Source organism: Bactrocera dorsalis, chromosome 5 (assembly GCF_023373825.1).
Source record: "Bactrocera dorsalis isolate Fly_Bdor chromosome 5, ASM2337382v1, whole genome shotgun sequence".
NCBI classification, from domain to species: domain Eukaryota; kingdom Metazoa; phylum Arthropoda; class Insecta; order Diptera; family Tephritidae; genus Bactrocera; species Bactrocera dorsalis.
Genome location: NC_064307.1, coordinates 43530294 through 43552327, shown reverse-complemented (window position 1 = coordinate 43552327; position 22034 = coordinate 43530294). Strand labels below are relative to the sequence as shown.

General features: G+C 36.7%; 3 protein-coding genes across 8 annotated transcripts; 1 reads left to right on the top strand and 2 right to left on the bottom strand.

The window, feature by feature from the left end:
• The first annotated feature begins 7413 nt into the window (after positions 1–7413).
• On the top strand, positions 7414–10185 carry LOC105229089 (DNA replication licensing factor Mcm7). The gene is made up of 5 exons (XM_011209170.4): positions 7414–7573; positions 7635–8004; positions 8083–8584; positions 8651–9708; positions 9776–10185. The coding sequence occupies exons 1-5, from the start codon at positions 7543–7545 to the stop codon at positions 9975–9977; spliced, it is 2163 nt and encodes a 720-aa protein (XP_011207472.2). The 5' UTR covers positions 7414–7542; the 3' UTR covers positions 9978–10185.
• Positions 10186–10188: 3 nt separating this feature from the next.
• LOC105229088 (NEDD4 family-interacting protein 1) lies at positions 10189–21881 on the bottom strand. 6 transcript variants are annotated; one of them, XM_011209169.3, is made up of 2 exons: positions 21683–21881; positions 10189–11545 (listed from the first exon to the last, which is right to left on the bottom strand). In XM_011209169.3, exon 2 carries the CDS (start codon positions 11498–11500, stop codon positions 10640–10642), a length of 861 nt encoding a protein of 286 aa, XP_011207471.2. In that variant the 5' UTR covers positions 11501–11545; positions 21683–21881; the 3' UTR covers positions 10189–10639. The 6 variants fall into 6 exon arrangements, with proteins under 6 accessions (XP_011207471.2, XP_029407303.2, XP_049314685.1 ...); XM_029551443.2 differs by lacking the exon at positions 21683–21881 and adding an exon at positions 21583–21674; XM_049458728.1 differs by lacking the exon at positions 21683–21881 and adding an exon at positions 21533–21554.
• LOC105229087 (protein spitz) lies at positions 11682–14360 on the bottom strand. Its single transcript, XM_049458733.1, has 2 exons — positions 14124–14360; positions 11682–13558 (listed from the first exon to the last, which is right to left on the bottom strand). Exon 2 carries the CDS (start codon positions 13382–13384, stop codon positions 12752–12754), a length of 633 nt encoding a protein of 210 aa, XP_049314690.1. The 5' UTR covers positions 13385–13558; positions 14124–14360; the 3' UTR covers positions 11682–12751.
• Positions 21882–22034: the final 153 nt, after the last annotated feature.

The following is a 22034-nucleotide window of genomic DNA, read 5'->3' as shown; positions in this document are numbered from 1 at the left end:
CATAAACTTAATGTTTAACTGTAGATTACCGAACAGATGACTAAAATTGAATAAACAATAGCATATAAATACACGAATATGTGAAATACAAGCACAAATATGTAGAAGAAAAGATATGTTGGTAACTTTGTACCGTATAGGTACTACGCCTGAAACTATGTTATAAAAATAATGTTTGGCATAAGGATTCAGTTTCAATTAATAATTTTTCAAAATATAATTTTTCTTTCTTCTCGTTTTAAGATTGTATGTATGAAGTTTTTGTAAAATGTACTACAATCAATAAAATATATTTTTAACCTAAGAATAAATAAATGATTTTGAGTTTTATGATGTGTTTTGGAGTGGATACTAAATTTTTAAGATCAGCAGTTTTTGATATGTTATAAATGAATAAATGATATGTTATAAATGTTGATATATCTAAAACGGAAAATGAGCTCAAAATGAATTAAAACGCAGTTCAATGAAATTCTGAAAGAAGAAAAAATGTCAACGTTGGTTGGAAGCACAAGTAAACAAAATTAATTCTGAGCAGAACAATTTGTCCGGAAATTGTAACGTTATATATATTATATATTGATTGGCAAATATTGTGAAGATATCTTTTCACTTTTTAAAGTTGCATATTGAATTAAACGGAATTTTTACATCGAATAAGTTCAACAGATTTGCTGTTCATTGCAGCAAGGATATTATTCTTATAAAATATTAATTAGTAAATATTAGTTTAAATATTGTTACGAATTTACTCTTACTAGTTTACTTTGTTAGGTTCGTATCTCTGGATTGACAAATAAAATCAACACTGTTTAATTTAATTCAACAACTCTTTATTTCACAACTCGTCTACACTATAGCAGTTTACTCTTAGCACTGATTGATTACGTTGGCGCTGCCACGGCTTATATAGCCACGCCCTTCTCGCTGATGCCGACGTGTCCTTCTAGAATATCGCGTCTGGAAATTACCAGAACATACGGCTATACGGCGCCAGACGCAAGCAGACAGTCGCGGCGCCAGACTCAGCAATTGTTTACCTAGACAAGCAGACAGTGCGGCGCCAGATGTCTATTGTTTCGACGAGCAGACAGCCGTGGCGCCAGATGTCTACAACAAGACAAATGCTATTCCATATACCTACAGCTATTGTTCATAATCAGGGATGCATATAGTAATACAAATATAACTTAATACTACTTTTGTAACACTGCCCTCCACTAAAGCCTAATCGTCCCGATTAGGCACAAATCCTCTTGAACCAAATGGGGCGAGCCTCTCCAAATGTACTACTTTCATTTTACATCGTGCTTTTCCATTTCTTTGTATGCGGTATACCACGTCATTAAGTCGTTTCATCACCATATAGGGTCCTTCCCAGGCTGTCTGCAGTTTCGGGGACAAGCCTTTCTTTCGAAGTGGATTGTACAACAGGACCAGATCACCTTCTTCAAAACCTTTTGAATTTGCCGCTTGATCGAACCGGTCCTTCATCTTATTGCTCATCAGATGCGTATGCTGTCTTACCATTAGATGCAATTCATTCATTTCTTCCTTTAAGGCAGAACAATAATCTCCATCATTTCTTACAGCTGTAGGATTCGTTCCAAACTTAAGATCAGCAGGGAGTCGCAGATCAGATCCAAAAATAATCTTTGCTGGCGTGTAACCAGTTGTCTCGTGCTTCGCTGAACGATACGCCAGCAGGAACATCTGGATGCACTTGTCCCAATTCCGTTGATCTTTATCAACGATTTTCCGCATATGTTCTTCGAGTGTTCGGTTGAATCTCTCCACCATTCCATCTGATTGTGGATGTAACGCTGTTGTCCGTGTCTTGTGGATGCCCAATAATGTACAGACTTCTTGGAAAATGGAAGATTCGAAATTCCTGCCTTGATCTGAGTGTAATTCGACGGGCACTCCGAACCTTGTTATCCAATTTGCTACAAACGCTTCGGCTACTGTCTTCGCTTCTTGGTTTGGTAAGGCATATACTTCTGGCCATTTACTGAAATAATCCATGACAACCAGTAGATATTTGTTTCCGGCCGTACTGGTTGGGAACGGACCTGCAACATCCATTGCGACTCGTTCAAATGGTGATCCCACGTTGTACTGTTGTAGCCTACCGCGACTTTTGGCTTTAGGACCTTTAGCTGTCATGCACTCTACGCAATTACTTATCCATTCTGCTATGGAATCTCGACAACCGATCCAGTAGAACCGTTGTTTAATCTTCTCTATAGTTTTTGTAATTCCAAGGTGCCCTCCACTAGGTCCATTGTGATATTCTTTCAATACTTTTGGGATCATGGACTTCGGTACTATGATCAGAAGACGAGACTGTTTGCCATCTTCACTTTCCCATGTACGATGAAGGTATCCATTAACGAGGTTTATGCTGTTCCATTGGGCCCAATATGCTTTTGCCGTTGGACTCTCGTTACTTATTTGTTCCTTTGGTGGTCGTACCCCATTTTCTTTGGCCATTACCAGCTTTGCAAGATCAGGGTCCTCCAGCTGATTGATTCTGATGCGATGAGGAGTCCAATCATCTTCAGGTTCTATATTCAGTAATCGCACGTCGATTATACCTTCTTTTCCCTCTGATTTGGAGCAATGTTTACATTCCAGTGGACAAGGGCGACGTGACAATGCATCCGCATTTTTGTGGTGAATCCCCTTTCGATGTTCCGTTTCGAAGTCGTAATTCTGTAATCTTTCGATCCATCGTGCAATTTGGCCTTCCGGATTCTTAAACTGTAATAACCATTTTAATGCTGCATGATCAGTCCTCAGCAAGAATCGTTGTCCATACAAATACTTGTGGAAATGTTTTACACATTCCACCACAGCTAGTAGTTCTTTTCGCGTCACACAGTAGTTTTTCTCTGGTTTCCCGAGCACTCTGCTGTAATACCCAATTACTCTTTCTTGTCCGTCGATGAGCTGAGACAGGACACCTCCAATTCCATATGCGCTCGCATCTGTATCCAGGATGAATTTCTTTCCAGGTATTGGATAAGCCAACATCGGCGCCGTACAAAGTAGTTCTTTAAGCTGCTCAAACGCTTTTTCTTGTTCCAACTGCCATACAAACGGGCGATTCTTAAATCATGTAAACTTCTAGCCACGTTCGCAAATCCAGGTACAAAACGGCGGTAATACGTGCATAAGCCGAGGAAGCTGCGGAGTTCATGAATGTTGGTGGGTCGAGGCCAATCTTTCACTGCTTTTATTTTTCCTTCCTCGGTGTGAATTCCCTCAGTTGACACTTTATGTCCGAGATATGTGACCTGCTTCTTCCATAATGAACACTTTTTGGGATTCAAGCGTAATCCGGCTGATGCTATTCGCTGAAAGACTTCCTCTAGATTTTTCAGATGATCATCAAAACTTTTTCCCATGATGATAATGTCATCAAGGTACACCAAACATGTCTTCCAGTTGAGTCCTTTTAACACATGTTCCATCAGTCGCTCGAACGTTGCAGGCGCATTACATAACCCAAATGGCATCACAGAGAATTCCCATAACCCGTCGCCCATACTGAAAGCGGTCTTTTCACGGTCACATTCATCAATCTCGACTTGCCAATATCCACTTTGTAGATCTGATGTAGAAAACCATTTCGCTCCAGACAAGGTGTCTAATGTATCGTCGATTCTTGGTAGAGGATAACTGTCTTTCTTTGTGACATCATTCAACTTCCTATAATCTACGCAGAAACGGGTGCTACCATCTTTCTTTTTAACTAAGACGATAGGTGAGCTCCATGGACTTATTGAAGGTTCGATTACACCGTTTTTGTGCATGTCTTCAATAATTTTGTTAGCATCCTCACGTTTTGCTAGTGGAACCCTACGCGGAGCTTGTCGGATTGGTTTAGCGTCTCCAGTATTTATGCGATGTTTGACAATGCCGGTTCTTCCTGTGTTTCCTTCGTTTGCAAATATGGATGCGTATTTTTCTAATAGTTTTTCTGCTTTTAATTTTTCCTTTCCATGCAGTTCGTTCAGCAAATTATTTAGGAGTGTAGGACTTATCTGCTGTGCCTCAATAGTAGGTTTCTGTTGTGACCGTTCGCATCGTGCTATTGCACTTATATTCTGGCACTGTCCAATTACGGCTCCTTTCTTCAGACTTATAGGCGTGTTGAATTCATTCACTACTCTGACCGGAATGGTGGCGTCTTCACTAGTTTTCACAAGCGTTCTTCCTACCAATATGGGTGTATCTATTTTTGTTGGTTCCACAATCCATAACTCTTCAGTCCCACCTCCTCCATTCACTTTGGCCCATACAATCGCCTCAGATTTTGGTGGAATACTCTGGTTATCATCAACAATCACCCTCTTACTTTCAACGTTGGTCACATATCCGGTGTTTATAGGCATCTCCATGTTCTGGCAAAACAGCATTTGCTTGTTTAAATCCAAAGTAACCCCGTGATCAATCATGAAATCTACTCCCATTATAATTTCATCCGTGATTTCTGCTACGATGAAGGTGTGATTAACTTCCAGGGTACCAATCATCACTTTGCAAAACACTTTTCCCGCGACAGCTGCTTCCTCCCCGGTGGCCGTTCGAAGCTTGCAACCGACTAATGGTTCAACCGTTCCTCTTACCACATCCGGTCGGATAATTGAATGTGTGGCACCAGTATCCAAAGTAAGCGTTGACAGTCGTCCATTTACGATGCCGTTGATAGTAAGATTGTTGTCATGGCGGCCTATTTGTGATATCGAGATGGCGGGGCAAATAGTTGTGGGAACCAGCTCACGCCCCTTTGAACTGTTCCGTTTTAGTTTAACGACTTGTGAGATGTGGATGCTTCGTCCTCATTATCTGTTGGTTGTTTCCGTTTTGATGGGTTTACTTTTATATTGCAATTTCGGGCAAAGTGACCCGCTTTTCCACAGTTGAAACATCTGCCTGTTGTATTTACTCGCGGTGCAGCAATTGTCTTCAGAGTCTTCAATATTTCTTCCATCAGCGCCGGTTGTTCCATTTCAACCCTTTGTACCTTGTGTGCTGGTTTACTTAGTAGGGAAGCTGTTTCCTGTGTGAGGGCGTGCGAAACCGTTTCAGCAAACGTTCTTTTTGGCAATGCATATGTGGCGCGTTTGGTGTCCACATCACGAATTCCATTTATGAAACATTGAATTTTTACCCTCTCAATGTAATCCACAGGTGCATCTGCATTTGCCAAATGAGCCAGTCGTTCTATTTCAGTTGCGAACTCTTGCAATGACTCGTTCATTTTCTGACCCCTATTTTGCAGTTCGATCTGGTATATTTGTTTCCGGTGCTCACTACCATATCGTCTTTCTATCGCACTCATCAATGCCTCATAGTTGTCCCGTTCACAGTCTGGAATAGTCTGAAGGATTTCTGCCGCAGGCCCTTTCAATGATACAAACAAGGACGCCACTTTGTCCGCTGCATTCCAGTTATTGGCCATTGCTGTCTTTTCAAACTGAAGTTTGAAAATTTGAAATGGAATACTTCCATCGAATGTGGGTGCCTTCAATCTTGGATTATTTGTTGATGGTGCAGGGCCATGCAGTTGCAGTTCTCGCATACGATTACTCAGTTGAAGAAATTCTGATCTTAAATTTTCTTCGTCATTTTTTATTGTGCTTAATTCGTCTTCAAATTTTGAAAATTTCTCTTGCACTTGTGTATTATTTTCTGTAATCTGTTGTACCAAACGCTTTTCTAACTGCGTATTATTTTCAGTCATTTGTTGTGTAAGGCAAGACTTTAACTGCGATGTATTTTCAGCTATTTGCTGTGCCAGACGATTTTCTGTTTGCACTGCATTTTCTGCCATTTGCTTAATAGCCACTAACAACGTGTTCATGTCTACACTTGATGATGTTCGTTGTTCTTCTACTTTCTCTTCTACCTTTGTAGAAGTTTCTGGCCCAACAAATTCGAACTCGTCCACATTAATTCCATCCGCTTCCATTGCTTCACGTAATCGTGCCTGCAGATCCGCCTTTTGCCCGCTTATCGGCAAATTACGCTCCTCCAGTTCCTTTTTTAATTGCTGAATTCTCAATTCTCCGAATTTAACCATCTTGAATTTGGATTATTTGACAATCCCACTTCTGACACCAATTGTTACGAATTTACTCTTACTAGTTTACTTTGTTAGGTTCGTATCTCTGGATTGACAAATAAAATCAACACTGTTTAATTTAATTCAACAACTCTTTATTTCACAACTCGTCTACACTATAGCAGTTTACTCTTAGCACTGATTGATTACGTTGGCGCTGCCACGGCTTATATAGCCACGCCCTTCTCGCTGATGCCGACGTGTCCTTCTAGAATATCGCGTCTGGAAATTACCAGAACATACGGCTATACGGCGCCAGACGCAAGCAGACAGTCGCGGCGCCAGACTCAGCAATTGTTTACCTAGACAAGCAGACAGTGCGGCGCCAGATGTCTATTGTTTCGACGAGCAGACAGCCGTGGCGCCAGATGTCTACAACAAGACAAATGCTATTCCATATACCTACAGCTATTGTTCATAATCAGGGATGCATATAGTAATACAAATATAACTTAATACTACTTTTGTAACAATATGAATTAAGGGTAATAACATCTTACTTACCTCCCCATTTACATCCTTTCTATTAGCTGTCTTCAATCTGAACTGAATCAAATTTTTTTTGTCTATTTTTGAAATCTGTATGATATGACTTGTAATTCGCAAAGCTAGTCATTAAATTTATAATAACTCGGACAATGATATCAAGATGCAACAATTTTTGTTGTATTTGTTTCAGCGATTAAAATAAACATCCGGAAACACATTTTCATAATAAACCGGATATAAATCCATAGCCTTGCCGGTCACAAACAACAAAACCTTTGAAGAACAGCATGTAGGTATGTTTTTGAAATGAACTTGTAGCACAAGTGAACACCTCCAATTATTGAAAGCGCTATGTTTTTTTGTGAAAGCGCTATAATTTAAATTTAATTCTGCAATTCGTGAGTCTAGCCGTCAAACGTTTTATAAATTGTAGACATATTTACGTAAGTGCACTCCTGTCAAAGGTACGCCATTTATAAGTTCACGATTGTCTTTTTGCAACAGTTTAACGCATGAAAATACTTAAAATTAATATGTTTGTTAATATAAAACATTCTCACTCTTAAGTATTGCATTAAACATAATATTTTGTATGAATAATTCAATGGAAATACGACTATTTTTGACTTTCTGTAAATTACCGGAAGTCCGAATAATGAATCAGAAGTTAAATTTCTCTCTTATTTTCGGAATAAACAAATGCAACACTGCGCAAAATAATTGACCCAAAACACAGATGTCGCGCGTGTCTAATGACATATGCACGCATGTAGCATTTGGCGCCAAATAAACAAATGCAAATGTCAAGAAGTGTGTTTTGCAGCTGGCGAAAAGTGCATTTGCGTCTCAGTTTGTTCCGTGTTTTCTAATTGAGTTATTTGTTTTTACTTTGTACGAAGATATTTGCTTAAAATTCTGAAATGCCAAAACGGGATTACGTACAAGATAAAGGTAATTATAATGCAGCATATAACTATACACAAAAGTTTCCTTAATATCAACTGATTTACAGAAAGTGTAAAGACATTTTTGTCTGAATTTTGCAAGGACGATGATAACGGCAAAAAACACTTCGTTTACGCCAATCAGCTTGTGAAGCTTGCTCATCGCGAACAGATACTTCTCACAATAGATCTCGATCATGTGTCGGAATTTAATGAGGAACTCGCTGAGGCCATTATAAGTAACAGCAGACGCTATGCGAGCATATTCGGCGATGCCATTGCAGAATTGTTGCCTACCTTTAAGGAGCGTGAAGTGTCCGCCAAAGACGCTTTGGATGTGTATATTGAGCATCGTTTGTTAATGGAATCGCGAACACGCAATCCCATGGAACAACATGATCAGCGCAACAATTTCCCACCCGAGTTAATGAAGCGATTGTAAGCGAGCATTTCAATATTTAATGTTTTTATTTTTTTTTTTTAATCAACTTTACTTTTGCTTTATTGCGTTGTTAGTGAAGTGGCTTTCAAACCGCACTCTAATGAAAAGGCCAAGTCTATACGTGAAATCAAAGCAGAACATATTGGAAAATTGGTAACGGTACGTGGTATTGTTACGCGTTGCACCGAAGTTAAGCCAATGATGGTTGTAGCTACTTACACATGTGATCGTTGTGGTGCCGAAACATATCAGCCAGTAAATTCGCTAACATTTATACCGGTGCAAGATTGCCCCTCAGATGATTGTCGCATAAACAAAGCAGGCGGACGTTTGTACTTGCAAACGCGTGGCTCCAAATTCGTTAAATTTCAGGAAATCAAAATACAGGAGCATAGTGATCAGGTGCCTGTGGGACATATACCACGCACCATGACTATTATGTGCCGTGGGGAAGTAACACGTATGGCGCAGCCTGGTGACCATGTGTTGATATCTGGCGTTTTTCTGCCATTGATACGTTCCGGATTCCGACAAATTATTCAGGGCTTGCTATCGGAAACATTCCTGCATGCATATGTATGTAGATACTTTTTGATATTTCTATAAAAGTTGTTTATATTTTATAAGTATTTCTAATTGTAGCGCATTGTTTGCATTAATAAAAATGACGAAGCCAGTGACCAAGAAGCCGAGCTCACCGCTGAAGAATTGCAAGAGTTGGCTCAAGATGATTTCTATGAACGTCTCGCCACCAGTTTGGCGCCTGAAATTTATGGACACTTGGATGTAAAGAAAGCGCTACTGTTACTTTTAGTTGGTGGCGTAGATAAGCGCCCCGACGGTATGCGTATTCGCGGCAATATAAATATCTGTCTGATGGGCGATCCTGGAGTAGCCAAATCACAGCTACTCAGCTACATAAGTCGTTTAGCGATACGCTCGCAATATACAACCGGTCGTGGTTCTTCTGGTGTCGGTTTGACAGCTGCCGTTATGAAAGATCCGCTAACAGGCGAAATGATGTTGGAGGGTGGCGCACTAGTACTTGCCGATCAAGGGGTTTGCTGCATTGACGAGTTCGACAAAATGGCCGAACATGACCGTACAGCTATACACGAAGTTATGGAGCAACAGACAATATCCATAGCCAAAGCGGGTATAATGACCACACTAAATGCACGCGTCTCCATATTGGCTGCTGCAAATCCGGCTTTCGGTCGTTATAACCCACGTCGTACTGTTGAACAAAACATTCAATTGCCAGCCGCACTTTTATCACGTTTCGATCTACTTTGGCTTATGCAAGATAAACCAGATCGTGACAATGATTTGCGCCTGGCAAAGCACATCACTTACGTGCATAGCCACAACAAGCAGCCACCGACACGCATCAAAGCGCTCGACATGAACCTTATGCGACGTTACATTAATCTATGCAAACGTAAGAACCCCACAATACCTGACGAATTGACCGAATACATTGTGGGCGCTTATGTGGAGTTGCGTCGTGAAGCGCGCAATCAAAAAGACATGACCTTTACATCGGCACGTAATCTCTTGGGTATCCTGCGTTTATCCACAGCCCTCGCACGTCTGCGTCTGTCGGACAAGGTTGAGAAGGATGATGTTGCCGAAGCGCTACGACTGTTGGAAATGTCTAAGGATTCATTGAACCAGCTGCACGAGCACCAAAAGGGACAGTAAGTGAAGCATATTAAGTGTTATTTGAACAATTAGTTATTATTTTTTTCTTGTATTTTGTTTTAGTGTGCCCAACACTTCCGACAAAATATTCGCTGTTGTGCGTGAATTGGCCGGTTCGAGTAATACCGTTAAAATCGCTGATGTTATCGATCGCTGCACAACCAAAGGCTTCAAACCGGATCAGGTAGACAAGTGCATTGAGGACTACGAGGAGCTGAACGTTTGGCAAGTCAACATGGCGCGCACAAAAATTACTTTTATGTAATGATATTTTAATTATATGCATATGTATGACGCATAATTAGCACCAATAAGTACAGATAATTCATTTTTATGCAAATTCATTAATTTCACTTTCACCTTAGTTATGTACATGCTTTTTTGTATCACTAAACCTGTCCCATTCACAATATTTTCTTGAAAGTGTATTTTTTGTCGAACTACAACAATAAATGTTATGGAAACAAAGTAAACAATTGTTATTTAAATCCAATATATTTGAAATAAACACACAATGCATATATAATATGTACATCTGCGTTCACAATACACATTCACATAGATAATAGTAAAAATAACAAGTATGCTCAATTATGCTCGGAAATATACATTCGTATTCGGTTTTTGAAACATATACACATATCATATAAAATAGACACTACAATTTTAAAATTCATCTACATACATATGAATGTAATCGCTTGGATTACAAAAAAAATGAAAAAAAAAACTACTAAAATGGCATCGCGTTTAAGTACCTCGAGTGCTCTAATTCTAATACCAATGGTGAGGCAAACTAACTAAAACAAGCTAACTGAAAATATGTTAAAAAAATGATATATATTTATATATATAAAAGGAGTTTGTGTGCTTGCACTATGTGGCAAGTAAGCACCACTGTATCAACAACACGCACACCGCGCTCCACTAGTAGAAAAATAGCAAACGCTCTTGCGCCGATGTGCTAAGCAATCGCCAAGTGCGCTTAATCGATATATACTGTAGGAATGCGCGTATACAAATCAAAAAGCCAAATGCCATGGTTAACCACCACAGCCAAGAGTTTTCATGCGATGCCAACTCCGTGGAATTCTTAACAATGAGCGTCCACTTGGCCAGCGACAAACCGAAGCCGGACAATGCACCGTAGCGTGCAGCAATCGTCTGACAAAAGCAGGTGAGCATCAAAAAGCCAATCCAATTGAAGAGGAATGCCACCATGAAGGCCAATATGAACATGGCATCGGTGCCGAGCACACTGTTGTCATTGTTGCTGGTCAAATTCTCAGCATCCGACGCATCGATAGCGATAAATGTTAGAGCTGGCGCAGTGCCATTCGAATTGTTGTTATTACCGCCACCATTAGTCGGCGTATTGCTGTCATGTAAATGCGGTGGCAGCACGTGTGAATTCATGAATGGCAATTCGCCATTTGCTGACTTCTGCCGTTGCACTTCTTCATATGAGGGCAATTTGACGTCCGATTGCATTTTTGGCATATCGCCAGACATTAAAACGCCGCCTGGTGGTGGTGGTGGTGGCGGTGGTTGTGCCAACGACGAGTCTAACGGTGGCAGCGACACCTGTAGATACGGTGGTGGCAGCTGCTGTTGTTGTTGTAGCTGAATTGTTGCATTTTGCTGCTGCTGCTGCTGTGGCATGCCACAAACATTATTATTGACCAGCTCATAGGGTGGCGGTGCACTAAAGTCGGCCTTTGGCGGACCCAGCTCCTCTCCTTGCGACGCAGCCGCTGGCGTCTGTTGATTATCCGGCATGTTGCCCATCTCGGTTGCGTACGTCAAGTGGACGTTGGCGTAGTGTAGTTGAAACTGTAAGTGAAATTTCGTAGTGAGTTTCGTGAAGTATTGTAATTAACGGTAATTTAACGGTATATGCATATTTATAGCAGAAATGTCATACAAACACGCTTTTTCATTTTGGTTATGCAATAAATACAACAATGTGTTTCTGTTTACTTAAGACAATATTTATTATATTTTAATACTTTTTTGTGTAATAACGTCAGTGGGTCTAATAATAAATAATAGTCGTTGTATAAATATTTAAAAAGGACAACTCTTGCATTTTGCAAAAAACAATTGCTTAATTGCAGCAATGCGCGTCAGTTAGGTGCTTTTACGCGGTTTTTCATTTTCGGCGTTTCGTTTAAACGTTAATAAGGCAATTTTTGGCGACTAAAAAACGCGCGTACACTGGTGTGTGTGAGACATTTTTAACTTAGTATATGTAAAATATAGTTTTTTAGCGTTATTTGGACAACTGCTACCTCTGTGGATTTGAAAATTTTATGCAAATAATTGTTTATAATGTCTTAAGGTCACTTATAGCAATTCCAAGTGTATACTTTTGAAGTATTTGCGAATAGAATGCGGATTTACGTAAACGTCGTGTGCGATTTCATATAAAAAAAGATTTAAATGTCTGTAATTAAAGAGCAAATGAAAAAATGTTTGAAATGCGTCTAAAAGTTGCCAAAAGCAAACGAAATTGGTCACAATTGAGTAACAAAAAAATTAAGCTGTTTTCATTTGGCTTTATGGCACAATTTTTGTGTTTTAACCGGTAAATAAAAAATTTAGCCATTTTCAAAATATATAAACTGCTTTTAGCGCGTTACATATTTTTTTGTACGTTTTTTAATAAACAAACAATAAAAAAATAAAATTACATAAAAAACTCCACAGAGTTTGAAATTGTCCAACGCTTTTGGTTATAAAAATTTGTTTAAAACAAAACTGTTGTGAATTAAATGGCATTAAAGTGCAAAAGCATGTCTTTTAGCGTATTTCTTTGTCTTTTCTGTGCTTCACTTCTCTTCCAACACGTGCTCATTATGCTTAGTAATTCTAATAGCCGTTAGCGTTGTAAACTGTTAATCAATTTCCGCATATATCGTTTAGCTGCCAGTTGTAAGTTAGCTGCACATTCATAAGTATATGCTCGCGGACTATACTGTGTACTCTAGTCAACTATGGTTCTCAGTATCTCTCTAAATCTGTATGTAGGTAGCTAAATTAACGCTTAAAAGCTGCAGCTAGCGGTAAAGTTTTGTAGTGATGTTCACCGAATGGCCGACGCATGGGCAGACGCGTCATACCGTCCACCTGGTCGAGACCCTCGTTGTCGTGTGCCGCCTCAGCGCTCTCATTCAACTTTTGTCGTTGCTTATCATAGCGTATATACCACATTAGACACAATATGACCACAACGAGCAACGCTAATGTGGCACCACTTGCAATGCTGGCAGTCTCGAGCATAGCACGTTGACGTGTCGGCAAATATGAGCCATCGATCTCTTTGTACTCGCAACGCGGTCCCATAAAACCGGTGGCACACTCACAATTGTAAAGTATTTCATTGTGAATTTCAACCGTGAAGCATGTGGCATCATTTAGGCAATACCAGGCGGCATATGTAGGCGGACAGCTATAGATGGGGAATGTGATGTTTGGGCGCGGTGTAGTCGATGCCGCGGCTTCGGATGGTGCGGCCGTTGGTAAAGGCGGTGGCGGTGCTGCCGGTTTCTGGATGGCACGACTCGAGCAAGCGCCGGCAAAGGGTGAGAGCACGATGAGCGCTAATAAAATGCCGAGTAAACGTTCTGCATCCGTTGGATGTATGGTCGTTGCTGCCCGTCGCTCGGGCATTATACAAACATATATGTAAGTATATACGAATATATGTGGGTAAAAGTAAATGCGTTTGGAAGGTTGCGTTTGTTGTTGGTGTTTATTTTTTAGCTGATGTGTTTAGCTGGTTACGCTTTGGTGGATCATGCGGCATTTCAGCAGCAGCTCTTTAGTGGTATTGTCTTCGGCGCACTGAAAATTAACGCAATGCAATTAATTAAAAAAACATAAAGAAAAAAATAAAACTAAAAGAGAATTATAGGCAACAGCAACCAAACTTTATTACAAAATAAAAATTACAATTAAAATAAAAAAAATTATTAGTATTGGAAATTGTTGGCAATAAAAATTATAATTATTTTTTTTAGTATTAAATTTTTTATATTATTGTTTTTTTACGTTTATTTTATTGTTTTTTCTTTTATTTTGTTTTTATTTTTTTTTGTCTTTATTTTTTATTAAATTTTTTTACGATTTTGTTTTTATTGCAATGCGTTTAAAGTGAATTATTTTAAACATGTAGTATTTACAATATGAAATTATGTAATATATAAACAAAAACTGATTACAATAATAATAAAAAAAAAATTATAATAAATATATTTATATTATATTATGTAGCGGCAATGTTTTCGGAGCTTCCTTCTGCTGTGACAATTTTTTCGCAAAGCGCCTTTATTTATTTTTTTATTTAAGCGTGTCGATTACATTTACATACAAATATTTTTTATTGTTTAAAGATAATAGCATTACATACATATGTTCGCATGTAGAACTCTGCAGACTCGTTGGTTAATGTCGGCATTCCTTAAAGCGTAATAGAGGCGTGCGTAAGCGAGACTTGTGTAAGCGCGTTGCAGCATGCGCCCTATAGCGTGAAAATAATCACTTTTTAATTTAGTAACGGTGATTTCAAAACAATCAAGCAAGCAAAATTTATAAGTAGAAAAAAGCACATGTCACGTTCACTGTAAAACACGTTTATTTAATTACCTTTTAGCTTATCTCAATAGTGTACAAATTCCGAATGCTGTTTTTCACCGCACAAGGCAACTGAAAGCGACTAGACAATATATTTCACGTTGCACAAAAACAAAAAATTTCACAATCTTTTGAAAATACTGAAAAAAGTACACTTCTAGACAATTTGTTTCCACTTTTTTCTATTATTATTAGTTTTTTTTTTAATGTTTTGCTTTTTTAATTTATATATTTATTTTTTGTTAATATTTTTTTTTTTAATATTTTTTTAAATATTTTTCATTTGCACCCATTCAGATGTAATTTTTTTGTAAACACTTCAAACACTTTTTCTTAATATTTTCTGTACAAAACACACACTCACATTGCGCTTTACATTGTTACAGTGTAAGTTTCGTTGCTTTATGAACACTTAATGCACTGCTGCCTGCACCGGTTTACTATAATAGTTAACGACAAATTAAGTCAGCAGTCAGCAGGCGTTGAAAAAATGCCAACGCCTACAACAAGCGACAAATAAGTATTAGACACGATTTGATTTGGCGCATCTAGTCGCAAGTGGAAGTAATAATTTGATGAAATGCTTAAATTTCTCAATTCGAAGCTTCTATAACACATGTGTTGTAGGTGTATGTGTGTTTTTTAGATGCTCAGGCTGCGCTTGATTAACTTCTCAAGACGATGATGTAACTTCCTTCATGCGCAGTTGCCTATTCAAGGCATCATTATATACATATATATATATATAGACATGTATGTACGTATGTATAGTATGTGTGTAAATTTAACTACAAAACTATAATTTATGAAGATCACCACACCCTTTAGGGGTTAAATCTACTTACAAGTAAGAAAGCATTTTTCTGTTGTGATTTTTTTTTCAAGTAATTTCACATAATAAATAAAAAAGAAAATAACGTTAACTTCGTTATATAAAATTTCTTACAATAACTTTATTCGGTCAGTTCGTATGACAACTAGATATGTATATGCTTTAGTGGTCTGATCTGAATGATATCTTTTGAGTGTATACCGAACTTGGACAATAGGTTAGGTTAGGTGGCTGATCAAAGATCGCACGTGGACTACTAAATGTAGTCCTTTTTGAAGCCATAGAAAAGAATAACTATCGTGTTCAAACTTATTAGCAAAACGCTAAGTAGACAATACAAATTTGCACAGGCGTTTAATTTCCAGCCAGCTCGGTGGGTTGTCTGAAGGTATGCGCTGTGTTTAAATCTTGGCCTCCCAAATGTCAAGAAGGAAGTGTTGAGTTGTTTAAACCTCATCTTCATCCATACAGCTTCTGTATATGGCGTCTGGTAGGATTCCTATCCTTACTGCGTAGACGGCAATAGGGCAATGGCCCGATAAAAGCCCCAAAACTAGGGAGAGGCGAGTCTTGCTGAGAGCAAAGAGACTACTAGATCTCTTGCGATCGATCTTGGGCCAAAGGCTTTGACATGTACCGATGGTGCTTCTCACGGCAGTCGGGAACCGGATTTTTATCCGACTAAGGACTCTCAACTCGGCAGAATTCTGTTGCTACAACAACATAGTGTCCCAACGCTGGTCAAGCTTTCGCAAAGCTCAGATTGGATAATTTCCAAAGATATATGTACTTTTAACAACATTAATTCAATTCCTGGGACGAACATACATTCAGGAGCTATCCGGCTGTAGATACCACCGTTATTGGGGCTACTTCTTTATGTATGACATTTTTAGATTTTTTTTTCAAAAATAATCTTTCCTAAAAGCGTGAAAAAATCTTTCCACAGATGTTTTGTTTTTTTTTTTGTGTGGCACCAAATTAATTATCTAAGTATGTATACTAACAAACTAGGACAACCTTGAAACTCAACCTCCCAGCTATAAGTACATGCAGTAATATTGCTAACGACGTACATAAATATGTATATGCATTTAGAAACTAAAAATACTATACTCGTAGATAATATTTACATCTGTACATACTTTCAGTAGTATTATTATTATGTAAACAACTTTAAGGTGTTAATACACTTAGCTTAAACTCACTTTCTGTCTGACTATCAATACCCCAGCAATTCGACGCGTGGTTCCCATTGCTGTCATCAAAGTTAAATAGATAAGTGCTCATATTATATCATAGTACTTTGTTTGAATTCAGCTTACTAATCACGCGAAGCACCTACGATATCTGTTTCGTATTTAGAGATTAACAGCTTTTCTCTATTAAAAAACTAAAACAGTTAAACAAATATTTTTCTTCTTATTTTCTAAAGATAACGGGTATAAGTGTACCGGATTGTAGGAAAATATGCCAATTTGTGCTATAAAAACTATTTATGAGCAAATATGAATATGCAAGTTTAATATTGACTAACAAAATGGGGGTACTTCCCGGTTCTAGTTTTTATATGAAAGTATTTAAACTTGTTATTTGATGCAAACGCATTTAATTGAGGTCGTGTATAGACTTTTGAAAACATATACAGTATTGGCCAAAACGAAAGCAACCTTCTAGGTCAAGTTTTGGAAATATACTACGAGTATTAGCTTATATATTCAATTATAATCAAATAATATAGTTCTTATTATATTCTTCTGATTTTAAAATGTTGACCTAATATACTTTATTGACTACTATAATTTGATATATGAGTATATTGCTCAAAACTATAGTACCAACTCTATATTTATACCCCAATGACTGGCATTGGAAGTACTCCCTCTCTTTGTATTAAGCATTTCAACTCAAAATAGAAGGTTGTGCCAAAAATATTTGCTCACAACCATGTCTTCGTCGAAGAAACAAACACTACTAATTTGAACTACAAGGGTACTTGGATTTTCAGAAGTATGAGTACATTACTACAGGCCACAAAGTATGTATATACAAAGTAATTCCACGACAATCGCGTGTACATAACCGCAACGAACTGCGTTTTTAAGTTAAAAACCGTCTCCAACTCTCATCCAAATTATTTGGAAAATATTTCACAACCAGTACAGCAACAAGAACTATACATACATATACATATGTCTAGAGATTTGTGATTAAAACCCCCAATTAATTATACTTAAATACATACTTGCTACTTGAGATGACAAAAATAATTTAAGATATTTTAAACATCGATACGGTTAACAACATATTACTGATTTATTTTCGAATTTCAAACAGTCATTATCAGTATCAGATTAGTAAACACATTGATTGATGGTAATAATTGTGTTCAAGTAGACAAAATACTTAAAAGTTCAAGGCACGATAGAGCGATTGGTTATAACAAAATATTTTCCATTTAAAACTTCTTATCAATTTACCCTCTTGGGTCGCGTTAAGAGAAGTTTATTTATAGAAAAAAATATAATAAAGAAACAGTTCTTCATAATTTCTAACAATAATTAATTCAGTTAACATAATACACACGCATGGACAGATCATAAAAAAGTACATTTTCAAGTGAACTTTTTTGATTGATAGACGATGAATGCACTGCGACCTTAGGTCTATTGTGCCCTCTCCTAAATCACAAAGACTTACCTAACCCCAGCATATTGATAAAGTCCAATATAGTGCTGTGTGCTAGCGAAGCGATGCCTATTTGGACCAATTACTTAATTTTTATTTTGAGAGATAATGACTACACAGGGTTTGTCCGGAAAGTAATAGGACTGATTTAAAGACAACGCGAAAATTAAATAAAATGTATTTCATCACAAAAAATTTGTTTCTATGTGTACTTATTATTAGCACCATGTGTGTATGTGTGAGGGAAGAGCTTAGAAAAAGCTTAAATCGAATCTCAAATGGAATAAATGAATGAAAAACATATTTTTTTGCGTCATTGTAAGGCAAATATTTTTATTATTGACAAGACATCTGCACGAAATTTGACATAGATTATTGCCCCAGGCATTGCTACAATGTCCGAACATAATTTTTAGAACTGCCATACAAATTGACAAATTGAAATCAAGATAAATATTTTGTTATAGCCTTTTACCCCATGAAGCGTATTATTCCTTGTTTCAAGCTTCAGTAATACTGTATAATATGTACCGACTTTCGAGGCCAGAAACTTAATACATTGTAGTTACGGTTCCTTGACTTAATATCGATACTATAACGTTCCATATACATTTATACCAATACTTATGTATATTACTTATGTAGACATACATATGTATATTGTCATTAAATACATTTGTTAATATATAAGCGCATTAAATACACTTTTAAAGAGAAATATTTATTAATTTGAACAGTTGTGCAAAGCAAAAAGTGTTGGCATAGCAAATTATTTACCGCTTTCGCGTCGCTTTTGCCAATAGTCATACATATAAATGCAAAAAACTGGTTATCAGCTAAATCCCTATATACATATATACTCGTGTACGTATGCATGAGTGTATATATTATTGTATCATTACATTTATATCACACACATGTGTACACATATTTATACCTACCTGATAATCGCAAAACAGTTGCTGATAAATTCGCGATAAGGTGAGCTTACAGTTAATCAAATCAGTAAATAAAAAATTTAAAGGCGTAGAAACATATGTATGTGTGTGTATAAGTATGTAGAATACACAAGCCCTTGATAGTAGCCCACTAAAAGTAAATGTCATGTTTTCAAAAAAAAAACTAATTTAGAAAAATAAAAATATTGTTGGTTCCAAAGTCAAAACTTTTAGTAAAAAAAATCAATTTAGAATTAGTTGAAAATTTTCAGAATCCAAAAATTAAAAAATTAGAAGAAAAATTGTTCTTTTAGTGGGGATTGAAAATATTCCAGAAATGATTTTGAGGAATGCAGCAGGGTTTAAAAAATTTCATGTTTACATTTTACTTGAAACCATAGCTGAGTAAATAGTTGATCAAGTTTTCACCTCAATTATACAACTTGATTGTTCAACATTCGCTGGAGACAATACTTGTAATCATCTTGTTAACAAAAGTAGTTCTGGAGTACAGGAACTTTCATTATTGGCAAAAGCGAGTACTTGTACTCAAAATGTGCTTGTATTTTCCAGTACTCCTTTGCATGAAGTAGTATCTCAATGGTAAGCAAATAATACTTCGCGAAATACTACGAGCGAAAAAAGTAATATATTTATTAAAATCGCAAAGGTGAAATGCGACCAAATGTGAGATTTGTTTTATTTGATTTCACTAAACATGATTTCGACATAGAAATATATGTATATAATATTAAACATTTCCTACTTATTGAGATTTATTAACCGTACTTTTGTTATTTCTAATAAATAGTTAAAACAATAAAAAATGTTTAATTGGGCTAGATCTTCTCATGTGAGTATTTTATATCATGAAAGGGTATAAAAAAAATTGTATCTTGATTTTTAGAGGTCATACATATGTATGGAAGCTGCATCCCATAGTGATACTATATCGGTGGTTCCCACAAATAAACAGCTCTTTTAGAAGAAAAGAACCTGTAAAAAATTTCAATTCGATATCTTAAAGACTGAGAGACTAGTTCGCGTATATACCGATAAATCACGCTGATATAATATATACATATCTTATAGGGTCACCGACGTTTCCTTCTGACAACAGACAAACATTTGCTATGGACTACACGGCAACTTTTTCACGCAACTGCAAACTTAAGACTACCAACACCTGCGACAGGAAGACGTAATTACAGGCACAAAACCAAAAACAAGCATAACGCGTACTTTAGCGCGGATATATGTGCATATGTATTAGGTATACATATGTATCCTAAGGTACTCCCATTATTTCACCAATGTATGTAAACGCTCAGTTGCTCCAATAGCCACACTTCTTATTGGTTGACTAATATTGTAAGTAAACGTGTTGAGAAATAAGCCAAACTTAAGACAATTAAGTAATAACATGTACATATGTACGCACTAGCTAAACATACATTGTATACGAGCATGTGGGTGTACTTCGCACCATGTTAAACAATTTGAGGCAGTAATGGTAAGCGATAATTCATACAGCAGGGAATATGCACATAGTTTTATTTGTGGATAACTGATGAAATAATTCGGCTTCGCACTTGCTGGAACAAAAACTGTAGTCGTAAAGAAAAATCGGCAAGGCGAGTTTTAATCATCTGCCAGAGGAAGTCGCGTTGCTTCAAACATAAAATGCTTTGCATTATCTTGAATTTTGTCTATATATTTACATATATAAACAAGAAATGATCTGAAGAGGTCGCCAGTTTTCTCTATGAAGCTTGTTGTTTTTACCATTTGGTAAAATACAAAGACCGTGTTATAGAGGAGCTTAGTAGATAAGAATCCAAAGCTTACGTTTCGAAAACAGTAACTGTCCATTATCTATTTGCTACAATAACAAATCAAACAAACAGAATATAAAGAATATTTCTGTTCTCGGCTCTCATGTGAAAAAATTTTATTCACATAATTCCAATTTTTATAAAAATGGAAGCATTATAGTTATTACACAGCTATTATATCATACTAATTTTAACGGGGAGTAGAAAATATTTACTGTTAAATTTTTTCTTCAAATGTCACATTATAATGTACCATTGGCTTTAAAAAATAGATTTTAAATTTAAAAAAAAAAAAAGAAAAAATCAGAAAAATGGTGATTCTTTTAAATGCACTCCCCCTTAAAGAGAGTTGTATATACCTGATTTGACTTCAAAGGTGCATATACAATATAAAACCAAATATGAAAGAATACATTTATATAAATCAAAGCGCCGCACGATATACATAGAATTACGAATTTATTTAGAATCAAACATTTAGTTCTCGGTAACGCAACCGGATAAATGAACCTGAATAATGTATGTCTCAATTGACCTCCTTCCAAGTATGAGTGCAACGAAACAGCGAAAGTCAATAAAAGCTACAAAACAAGGAGTTTCATGATTCATTCACTAAAAACTACCACACACAAGGATATTTCTATTTTTATCATTCCCATTTTCATTACATGAGTTTGCATTGATAAATCAATTGACTTCACTGCGCTGCAGTGGCGCGTCTCCAATTAACTCAACGTCAAAGCTATATTGTAGCCATTCCAACAAGCACAATCTGAACTTTAACAATTCATTCAATTTAAGTTGACCCTTCACGGACAATATCGTTTTCGTTATTTCTATATCCATTTCGAAGACAATTTATGTAAGAATAAATAATCAGAAACACAATTACACAAATAATCTTAAGCTTGTCATTGAATGAAAGCTTAATGGCCAATCCACCTTGTATTTTTATTATTTTGTTTTACACTTTGGCTGCGTTGGCCATTTTTCCCCCATCGATCAATTAGATTTCTAATACGATTGTGTCAGTTTCATTTACCTTTATACGAAGATTTCCAATTTCTCGCACAATATCTAGTAAAGTTATTTCTTTATTCGGTTATACTGTTTGATTTGCAATTTTTTCTTGTTAAATTATACTAATTTTCTCAAATTAAACGTATTTAACTGGTGAATCAAAACAATTGCCAATAAACTTTTTCCGTTCCTTATGCCCAGCCAATCATCAATGAAATAAAAAATTTTAGTTTTCTACTGCACTTTTAATTGTCAAAATCAGAATAATGCAAATGTCAAAAGGCCATGTTTCAAACCCGTTATGATAGGTTTGAAACTTGAATGAAATTTGATACAGTGCAGCAAAAGTATAAATTTATATGCAAATATTAGAA

What these genes read in the sequence shown, in the direction of transcription:
- LOC105229089 (XM_011209170.4), top strand. Translation starts at nt 7,543, where the DNA reads ATGCCAAAACGGGATTACGTACAAGATAAAG. An exon ending in CCCGAGTTAATGAAGCGATT is followed by an intron (nt 8,005 to 8,082) that starts GTAAGCGAGCAT and finishes TTGCGTTGTTAG; the next exon opens with TGAAGTGGCTTTCAAACCGC. An exon ending in CACGAGCACCAAAAGGGACA is followed by an intron (nt 9,709 to 9,775) that starts GTAAGTGAAGCA and finishes ATTTTGTTTTAG; the next exon opens with TGTGCCCAACACTTCCGACA.
- LOC105229087 (XM_049458733.1), bottom strand. Translation starts at nt 13,384, where the DNA reads ATGCCCGAGCGACGGGCAGCAACGACCATACATCCAACGGATGCAGAA.
- LOC105229088 (XM_029551441.2), bottom strand. Translation starts at nt 16,444, where the DNA reads ATGACAGCAATGGGAACCACGCGTCGAATTGCTGGGGTATTGATAGTC. An exon ending in TATTGATAGTCAGACAGAAA is followed by an intron (nt 11,546 to 16,387) that starts GTGAGTTTAAGC and finishes TTTCACTTACAG; the next exon opens with TTTCAACTACACTACGCCAA.